This window comes from Ipomoea triloba, chromosome 12 (genome assembly GCF_003576645.1).
Source record: "Ipomoea triloba cultivar NCNSP0323 chromosome 12, ASM357664v1".
NCBI lineage: Eukaryota > Viridiplantae > Streptophyta > Magnoliopsida > Solanales > Convolvulaceae > Ipomoea > Ipomoea triloba.
This window is the reverse complement of record NC_044927.1, coordinates 21,093,289-21,104,007: the sequence shown is the minus strand read 5'-3', so window position 1 is coordinate 21,104,007 and position 10,719 is coordinate 21,093,289. Positions and strand designations below refer to the sequence as shown.

Here is a 10,719-nt window from a genome sequence, read left to right as displayed (position 1 = left end):
GATTGATTTTAGTCGTCTATTAAGAATTCATCAATGCTTAAAAATTTTAATTTAAAAAAAAACACGAGGTTAATTTTATAATTATTATAAATTTTCATGTTTGTAGCATTTATAAAACTGACCCATCCTCTTTAACCCTTATTTTTCAGCAACCCTCATGCGTTGATCTATCCAAACGTATGAATCAAATTGATCATCACTTTTTACCCAGGGCATGTTCTTACCTGAAATCTCTCATATATATATATATATATATGGGACGAATCAGGCGAAAATCACATGTCTAAGAGAGAACTGTGAAACAATCACAATTATCTACGTGTCCAAATCTAACGAATTAAAAACACTATTTAAAAAAAAAACAATGGTATTTTCATAAATTGGATATGTAAACGCCAAATGTATGCCAAGTTGTACAAGTGTGAAAAGTAGACCACCACGCGTCGCTTGACGTGGCCTATCTTTCCACCTTTTTGTCTTCTTCGTCTTCCCTCCCTCTCTCTCTCTCTCTCTCTCTCTCTCTTCCTGCAAAAATACCTTCGTTCCACCGTCGTACACTGGAGACTCAACCCCCGCATTCCCAAACCAGCCCAGAAAAAGCCGCTTTACATTTCTTCTTTGTTTTATAATCAACGGAGTAACTCTCAGTCACGAATTCGATTGCTGTAAGCCATATTCTCTTGCTTATATCAATTCCATTTATATATAGTTTAGAAGCCTGAATGCAAGGATAGCTGATCAAACAACACGTATGCATATTTTCCTTCTACTTTATCTGTTCTCAGTGGTTTCCTCGATTGTTATTCCTTTACTGCTGTCGTTCTTAATCCTGCTTCGTATTGGATTTCGTTAGAAGTCGATTGTACTTGAATTAACACAGCAGAGTCGAAAGTTAACTTAAGACAAAAAAAATTTTTTTGCTAAATAAAAATAGCATTGGAATTTGGAAAAGAAGGATTGAAGGAAGATCACTGTATGTATATTACTCGGTAGCAAATCAGAATGTGGCAATGTCTGTTGTTGTGTGTAAGAATGGCAAAGATTGATGTTTTGTTAATTTGCATATTGTTGTTCATTAGGGATTAAATATTTTAGGTTACTTAATTTGGAGAGCTGATTTTCAACCTGCAAGTAATGAGCTTGATTTATGAAAGAATTGGATTTTTGATTTTAGAATCTGCTAAAGTTGGCAGTTTATTGATGGTCCCCGTTCTATTGCAGAGATAGCTATCAGTAAACTGGGGCTAGATACTTCAGTTCCTAAATTTAGGTAAAGTCCAACAAAACCACGGGATTATATTATTGGATAGTAAAAAAAAAAGACGTGGCAAGTGAATTGCAGCATTCCATGAGTAGCTGATGATGAACTGCCATTTTTTCAGTCCATAGTAGTTGTAAAATGCTTTGCGATGATTGAAAACCAACAATAAAATCATGGAAAATAAAATTTTACATAGACAAAGGGATGGTTCTGTCACTCTGTCAGAGGTGATATATTTTTGCAACATTTCATTATGTAATTATCTAGGGTGTGTATATGTTCTACTACTATAAGTCTATAGCAGCATTTTATATCCCCCTTTTTTGTATATCTACACTTTGCTTTCCTTCTTTTACAACTCTTATTTCTTCAAAGGATCATGAATTTGCTTGCGTTGTCAAAAAGGTAATTGAAAAGCATAGTACTTCATGTCAAGACTCCACAGCGGCTCATTTGCTTTACCCTTTGTAGGTGTAGAAGCACACAATGGGTAAAGATGAGGAAAATAACTCACCAAAATGTGACCTAGGTTCTCAACCGGCACAGGTTAGTTCCTCATGCTGTTGGCAAGAAATGCCTAAAGTTCAGTTGAAGGGATCTCCACTAGTTGTTAGTATTAATTTTAACTTTCCTCTTGTTCATTGCCCCTTTAATTGCTTCCTTTAGTTATAAATGGTGGTTGAAACTGGATATTAATATATTTTTACTGAGATAAGATGAGCTATGTGAGAAAAGATAGTGAAAATTTTCCATGCTAATCAATTTGTGTTTGCAATGATACAAGAATCGCTATCGCTATATCAGTGTGGTGGGAGAATCCCTGAAGTGGCAGTAAGTTAAAAGGGAGTGTTAAAATGAAGGTGTGGCAATACAAGAAATGACTATAGTAGAGATTACTTTATTTAAGACAATTCACAAGCAGTGCACATATTGAGGAAATGGAAGAAATTTGATATAGATTGTTTGGAGATGTTCAATATAGGACTATGATTCACAAGTTAGAATGGATGATAACATGTTAATAATGGGAATATGAGAGAAAAAGGCAAACCTTACCTGGGTATCTATTATTAAGAAATATGTGCTTGCTCAAAGGCTCACAACATGTTTAGCACTTTTTAAAACTGGATGGAGAGGTAAATCCATGTCAGTTATTTCTGAGAAGCTATTCATCTACACCTCAGGGAGATGCAATAGTCTTCCTGACATTATTCAGGTTATATCCCTCTATAAGTCTATATATAGAGGAAGCACCCCCCTCCCCCAGTTTTTATGCCTAAACAGCACTGCATAAAACTTGTTTAGATATCAGTTTTTATTAGAAACTGGTTTTAAGCTATACATTTGCTTCATCTACAGCAATTTCCTGTACCATCTTCATATTTAAGCACTTCGCTACCAACTGGGCATGTTCCGCAGATTCACATGTGGCCCTCTCAACAGGTACTCTGGTGCCTTCTTTTACCTGATAATTTTGCTTATTTTGCATTTTTTTTCTAGGTTCTAACTTCTAAAGCATATTGGGTTGGGAAATTTCTGGAGGAGCAACCACTGACTTAGTCTTTGTAAATATTGAATGTCATTATTTGTAGCCATTCATGCCCCCATATGGGATGCCTTATCCAATGATCTACCCTCAAGGAATTGTTTATGCTCATCCTGCAGTCTCTCTAGTAAGTAGTGCTTTCTGCTAATAATTTTCTTTTTATTTCCTATCGTGGTGTGCTGGCTTTTCTCCATTCTGTCTATGAATATTTGCTTGTTACAAATTGTTTGGAAAATTTGTTAATATCTGAGGGATTGTTTTATTCATTTGCAAGTCATAAGATTTCTTTCCTGTCTACTTTTATAAATAATACTCTGTAATTAAGATCATATACAGAATAGTTGTGTTTCTGGTGTCCATGGAAAGATATTAATTTTTAATATTGTTTTCCTTAGGCTGCAGTTACTTCAAGCGTGGAATTGGTTCCTAAGCCATCAGAGGCTATTGATCAAAATTCAGCAAAAAGGTTAAAAGGGCATAATGGGCTTGCTGTGCCAATCACTAATGACAACTTTGAGGTTAATGCTGAAGGATCTGTCCATGGGACATCACAAAGGTTTGATATCCTTCATAATTGCATCCTCTGATCTTTCCTTAGTATGAACTAGGTAGATGAGAAGTGAACGGAGCTTTCTTGTCCATTACTTTTGTCGTTGTCAAGGTCATGCTTGCTTGCCAACTCTCGTTTCACTTTCTTATTATTGCATATCATGTGCAGTGATGACGTTGCGACTTCTACTGATGAAAGTAATGAAGGTATGGAGGATCCTAAAACTGTTGAACAGCCTTCCTTAAATAGAACTCCAGAAATAAGCTTCGCTCGTAATGCTGTAAGGTTTCCCATTGAAGTCTCGGTCCAGGTAATGTTAGTAAATTGTTCTTCATTTGAGTTCAAATCCTTTGTTATTTTATCATTTCAAAAAGATTAAATCATTCATTATTATAATATCACAATTGTACCAACTTTTATGCATTTTAGAAAAATAGGGAGTGTACTAGAATTTATTAAAAAAAAGACCTGAAATATACACTCATCCTACTCAAATGATATTTGTCCTTAAGGCTTAAGTTGTTTGAAAGTATCAGTGCTTACCTTTTGTTAATTTGAGGTGAAATATCTGCTTCTTCAGGATGAACGGCAGCTGAAAAGGGAGAAAAGGAAGCAAGCTAACAGAGAATCTGCAAGGAGATCCAGGCTAAGGAAGCAGGTAGGATGTCGTGATTTTGTTTTGTCTACTGGTATTTTACTTGAAGTTTCTAAGAATCAGATAAAAGTTTTTCTTAATCTATTCGGCTTGTGAACAGGACCAGATATTTATTTAAATTTGGCTGGTAATGTCCAACCATAAACAGGGAAACAATCCCTATAAATTTCCTAAGGATCAGGCAATTAAAAACTGCATAATAGGATCACTTTTATATGAACTTTGAAATAGGAAACAAATAACAAAGAGTACTATTAAGAATTATAGCTATACTACTGAAAATAACTTGGGGTCTCCACATTCTCCCTTAAGCTGGGCTGTAAGGTATTGATTAAGCCTAGCTTGTATCTCATTTCTTTGAACATAGCGTTGGGAAGAGCCTTGGTCAGAATGTCTGTTGTCTGTTGTGCAGCAGGAGTGTAGACATTTTTTATTACAACCACGTGCCCAACAGACAGCTTACAACCCAGCATCCCAACCTCCTTGAGGTGAGACAGCAAGGCCCATACTTGGTCTTGCAATTTTCACCCCAAGAAGCCATCTTTCCTTTTTCCACGTATAAACATCATAACTTAATGGGACCTAATTCTGCCTGTTCAATTTTTGTTTCTTATGACGAGAAAGTTAGTGGACGAACCAGATCCTCTATTACTAGAAATTGGAAGTATTTGAGAAGATGAGACTTTGGAGATGTACAACTCCAGTGGATAGGAGGCAAAGATGGAGAATCATAATGGAGTGGATGAAGACAGCTTTTAAAATTTGGACAAAAAGCAAAACTACTTTCTCTAATGTGTTTGAGTAAAAAACACATTACATAAATGCATTTCTTATGTTTTCAAATATTTATTTTTGGCATTGGTGAAAATATAAATTACGCCAGGTGTAAATATTTCTCCGGTAAATATGAAAAATACATCCTCCATTCCATTAACAAATTAATTTTTGCTTTGGCATCTATTCTAATCTCAATAAAGCAGAGTGAGCGTGCGGTCAGTCATAGGAAAACACTACGGAAATTTTAGAAACTCGAATTCTTGTATATGGAAATGCAATCTCAGTAATCCCCAGGAAAACACTATAACTTTTATTTTTATATTTTAAAATTACCACATCATATTAAACCATCATGATATCAGTTAATTCTTATGCTTCCCAGGGATTATTGAGATTGCATTTCCATGTACAAGGATTCAAGTTTCTGAAATTTCCATAGTGTTCTCCTCTCACTCTGCTTTATTAAAATTAGATATTGAAATTAGAATAGATCTCAAACACATTAACTGATTAAGCTAATGTGTTTGGTACCAAAATGTATTTCTTAAATGCATTTCGAGCTAATTTCTATTTTTCACCAATGCCTTTTTTTTTTTTTTAAACGTAAGAAACCCATTTGTGTAATGCATTGTTTGACTCAAATGCATTAAAGAGAGTAGTTTTACCTATTTTTGTTCAAGTTTTAAAAATTCCCTATTTTCATCCACTCCATTTGGATGCTGCCTCTTTCAATAAAAAGGGTTGATACCTTTGAAGTTGTTGATGTTATTGTTGTGTGTGCGTTTTTTTTTTTTCTTTTTCTGAGAATAGAAGGTTTACTTTCTTCATCTATTTTGGTCATGAACAAGACCAGTTGTTAATACTAATGTGACTGTATAATCAAGCCATAAACAAGGAAAAAATTCCTACAAAATCTAGTATCCAGGAATTATAAGCCAAATAATAGGATGTTGGATCGGTTATATATGAAATGATAATGCTAGTGCACTCAAATTTGCACCGGCTAATGTGGTTTGATTTGATGAATTTGTGGTGAGGTTAAAGGCCAATGATACTCCGTTTAAAGGATTCTGAAGCCATGTTAGCAAGTACAAATTTGAGCGCAATTAGCATTTTCCTATGATGAGAACCAAATAATAGGAAACAAATAGAAAAGAATACAGTTAAGACTTATAGCTGTACTACTGAAAATAGCTTGGGATTTCCACATTACTCATTGTTTTTGTATTTTTAATGCAGGCTGAATATGAGGAGGTGGTGAGGAGATATGAGTCCCTGAACAAGGACAATACTAATCTCAAGTCTGAAATGAATAAGTTGAAAGAGGATATGGAGAAATTGAGGCTCGAAAATGCTACATTAATGGTAATTCTACTACTCATTTCCCTCATGTTACTTTTAGGTTTTGCTAGTATCACTTGGATTTCATGACTTAAAAGTTTTGACATTAGTGCGTGATGCACTCATCAGTGACTGTATGTATCCTCCCATTGTTTCTCTCGTAAATTTGTTACATATGTGAGATTTACATTGCAGGAGAAGCTGGAATCTACCCAACCCAGACAGCCTGGAGAAGCGGTTCCAAATGACCCTAATGTTAAGCTTGAGGACTCTTGCAACAAGAAGTAAAATGGAGACTTCAAATGATTATGACAGACTTCTAAATGTTGGTTCACAAATCAGAAGCGTTTTCCCCAGGCAAACACCGGCTATTCAAACCTGTTATTATGCAACTGATCTTGTCATGGCATCACTGAATGTTAGATGGAAAGGCAACTCAATGGTTTTTGCACTTCCTGGCTTACTTTCAGTTAGTTTCAAGGTTTGGTTATCTGATATGAAAGTTAGGATCTGGTTAATTTTATTTTTAAAAAATTATTCCGCATCACCTGGCTCGCCTGCTTAGCTTTCAGGCGTGGCTCTGTTGTGTAGAATCTAGGACTGAAGCTTCTTGATTTGAAGATCTTAGCCTCTGCATTTTATGACTTTTTAGTGTGCATTTTTATTAGTAGCTTTCAACCTGGGATTAAATCGCTAGAAGGTAAAGTTTTTAGCTTTCCTAAACTCAAAACGGATGCTCCTAGTCTTGTCAATTACATTCAATGACTAAAAAACTGATCTTCAAAATTTAAAACTTGCTTCGGTAGTAGAGGAGATGTTTGATTCTTGTCATGAACATTAGAAGTTCGAATTTGGGTTTGGGTTGAATTCCTTAGTCTGTAAAAGTGTATAACTTGGTGTTAAGTCTCGAAATTAAACAGACTTGATTTATCTTTTCATGGGTGCAGTTCAAAGAGTTGGGTTTATCATTTCTACTTTTCCACAGCCACCCCACAATAATACAAACCTGACATTTCTGCCCTAAGATTCATGAATCAGCAAGGGTGGACAAGAAAAAGTTGATATGAATCTTGGTACATGTCAAAGTCCATATTTAGGGGGAGTAGGGTACGTCCTGAGACAAGTGCATCATGGATATTGGATTCTGCTTCCCCCTTGCAAAAGGGACTGGACTACTCCTCACGTTGACCCACCTTTAATCAAAGAGCCACCAACTAGAAGGCTCTTTCTTGTGTTTCACGTTTTACCCAAAGTTGTTGACTTTTCTTGATAGTTCGTCTTTATAAGATTTTTAATTTTAGGTGATATCTATTTATAAAAAATTATGCATAAAAAGAACATAAATTCTTCTTCATGATTAAAGATTTAAAATATCCTGTAAGTTTGATTTCAAACATTTTCTCTTGAATTGGAATCCTATGAATGATGTCTGCACTCTCCTTGCAGAATTCATTTTGAAATAGGTCCCTAATTACATGCATTTGGTCTTGAACTGTGAGCTAGCTTGTGAACTTTTTCTGTGGTACTAAGAGTACTGGGAGGCATTAATAGCTTCAAAGTAAAATTACAATACAAACATTGAAGGGATGGATTCTTTTGCAGAAGCACAAAGGTTCTATTTGCTTGCTCTAGAGCAATAGGACACCTATTGGAGACAGGGGTCCAAAGAGTTTTGGTTGAAGGAAGCTAAGGTGACCTAAACACAACATTCTTTCATAACTCAGTCATATGTCGTAGAAGGAACCACACAATCACATGACTGAAGGATGAGTAAGGCAATTGAGTGGAAAAGGGCAGTAATCTGAACAATTTAATGTGAGAATTTTACAACAATCTTTTCAAGTGTTCCAAAGGAGATATGAGACATGTGTTGGATTGTATCCCTCTGAAAATTTCTGAAGTTCAAAACCTCATCCTTAGTGGAAGGGTGAATAAATTAGAGGTTTAAGATGCGCTATTCCAGATCTACCTGAATAAATCTTCATGTAAAGATGGTTTAATAAATTCAGACATTTATCAACAATATTGGGCAACTACATCGTACGGTTCTGTGAAGATTTTGTTCATAGGGAAATTCTACCTAAAGGGATCAACAAGACCCAGGGAATGGGAGACTTAAAAGGCTTATTGCACAATGCAATGTCTTGTATGAGATTTGTTCCAAAGTGCTTGCAAATAGGATGAAGTCAATTTTGGAGAACTTGATATCGGAAGCACAAAGTGTGTTCGTGCCATGAAGACTTATTATCGACAACATAATGATTGCATATGAGGTACACCATTATTTGAAGAAGAAAACTCAAGGAAAGGTGGGATTTACTGTCCTAAAATTGGATAGGAGTCGAGTTTACGGTAGGGTTGAATGGTGTTTACTGTTGACTATCCTAGAGAAGTTAGGTTTTAATGCACATTGGATTTCTTTAATAGAGAAATGTATTTCAACTCTGCAATACAAGATCATAAATGAAGGAGACAAAATTGGACTGATTGTTCCATTAAGAGGTCTAAGGCAATGTGACCCCCTTTTTTCGTAACATCCATGGAGTTGTGATTAATAAAGGGGCACCGATGATCACACATATATGTTTTGCAGACGATTGCTACATGTTCTGTAGAACAAATACATTGGAATATAGGTTCTAAAGGAAGTTTTGGAGAAGTCTGTTGCTGATAAATTATAACAAATCTTCTTTATCTTTTAGCAAGAATGTGGGAGTGGAGAGTAAGAATTATGTGAGTAAGATCATGGAAATTAGGGTGGGGGGAGGTATCTTGGCTTACCATCATTAATAGGGAGAATGAAGAGAAAGATCTTGGGGGTTCATAAAATATAAGGTCTTGGGAGAATTCGTAGTTGGAATGGAAAGTTCATACCAAGAGCGGGTAGAGAGATCTTGTTTAAAGAATGTAGTTCAAGCAATTTCGAATTATGCAATGAGTGTATTCCTTATCCCTTTGGGGTTGTGAGAAGAAATTGAAACGACAATAATTGCTTATTGGTGGGCCGGGGTTGTGAGGGTGATGGTGATAGGGAGATCAAATGGAAGTCTTGGAGGGCATTATGTAGACCAAAGAAGATGGAAGGGATGGAGTTTATAGTAGAATGAGCGTAGTTCTTCTATGTAAACAAGTTTGGAAATTATTGTGTAATCCAAAGTCTTTAGTATCAAAGACTTATATAAGGCAAGATACTTCTCAAAGGCAAACTTTTTGGAAGCTAAAATGGGTGCTAATAGCATAATGAAAGTGCAACTCATCATAAAGGATAACTTAAGGTGGAGGGTTGGAAATGGAAAATCCGTTCATGTATACAAAGATCCCTAGCTACCTGATCCTACCTGTTCTATGGTGCAATCTATGGCTCAACAAGAATTACAAGACATCTTGGTGGAATGTCTTCTACGATCTGATGGCATAACTTAACCAGAGAGACAAGACTGATTATGAATATCTCTATATTAGTGACTAAACCTAACGCCAAGCTTATTTGGAATGATGAGGAAAAGGGAGAGTTTCTGTCAAGAGTTGTTACCAGAAAATCATAGGGGAAGCTCAAATAATAGAAATATAAGTTGTACAAGGAAGTGGGCATTCAATATCCCTCCAAAAGTGAAGTTATTATTCTGGCAAGCTTGTGTGATTTGCCTTCCTAACCTTCAGGTAAAACATGTACAATGTCCTACTCTGTCTCAGCGAAAATGAATCTTTTATCATTTGTTCGTGTATTGCAAAATGGCTAAAGATTGATGGGATACTGTGGGGGGTTTAAGGATGACAAATGTTGATTCTTTCCAAGAACGGGTTAAGATTAATTTCCTCGGGCAGAATGTTGCGAATTAATAATGGCATGTTTGAGTTTGTGAAAAGCTAGAAACAAGGCTTGGAATAAAAAAAATAAAAAAATATTATCATCATATGATATTCTGCGAGAGGCCAACAACTTTTTACAAGGTTGGAGGAAAGATAGGAGACTAGGAGACCAAATGAGGAATATGAAAAATTCTTTGGTGATAAAATGGAAAAACCTCTTGAAGGTTGGCTCAAGATGAATGTAGACGTAGCAATTGACATTGCAGGTAAGAAGATAGGCCTAGGATGCATTGTGCGTGATCAGGAGGGCAGCTTTGTTATGGCAAAGGAAGTCCCATGGAAAGGTGTTTTCAATCCAAAGGTGGTAGAAGCTATAGGCATTGGGGAAACCTTATATTGGATGAAAAATGCTGGATAACAGACAAGTTGAAACTGATGCTATGGAGGTGCTAAGCGGTCTCATAACATATAGAACGAATACCTTCTTCGACTTAATTATAAAGGAAGTAATTGAACTAGAAAAACAGTTTACAACATTTACTCTTTTTCTTTTTTTTTTTTTCTTTTTAAACATGTTAAACGATCTGGGAATTTGGTGGTCCATTTACTAGCTAGGAGTGCCATATCCAAGACAGATTGTATTGAGACATGGAGTGATTTACCATTCCTTATCCTTTTCTTTCGTGTACAAAGCTTTAATCTTTGATTTACTTAGTTAATGTTCATCGTTTTGTTTTTCAAAAAAAAAAAAAAAAAAAAAAAAAAAAAAAAAAAAAAAA

At 35.5% G+C, this 10,719-nt stretch overlaps 1 protein-coding gene across 4 annotated transcripts; it reads left to right on the top strand.

Moving 5' to 3' along the window:
- Positions 1-530: 530 nt before the first annotated feature.
- On the top strand, positions 531-6,788 carry LOC116000365 (G-box-binding factor 3-like). Of its 4 annotated transcripts, XM_031240436.1 has the most exons (10): positions 575-665; positions 1,222-1,270; positions 1,733-1,807; positions 2,621-2,704; positions 2,854-2,934; positions 3,203-3,363; positions 3,526-3,667; positions 3,938-4,015; positions 6,029-6,154; positions 6,326-6,788. In XM_031240436.1, exons 3-10 carry the CDS (start codon positions 1,748-1,750, stop codon positions 6,416-6,418), a joined length of 825 nt encoding a protein of 274 aa, XP_031096296.1. In that variant the 5' UTR covers positions 575-665; positions 1,222-1,270; positions 1,733-1,747; the 3' UTR covers positions 6,419-6,788. The 4 variants fall into 4 exon arrangements, with proteins under 4 accessions (XP_031096294.1, XP_031096298.1, XP_031096296.1 ...); XM_031240434.1 differs by lacking the exon at positions 1,222-1,270 and having other exon boundaries at positions 531-665; XM_031240438.1 differs by lacking the exon at positions 1,222-1,270 and having other exon boundaries at positions 538-665; positions 1,739-1,807.
- Positions 6,789-10,719: the final 3,931 nt, after the last annotated feature.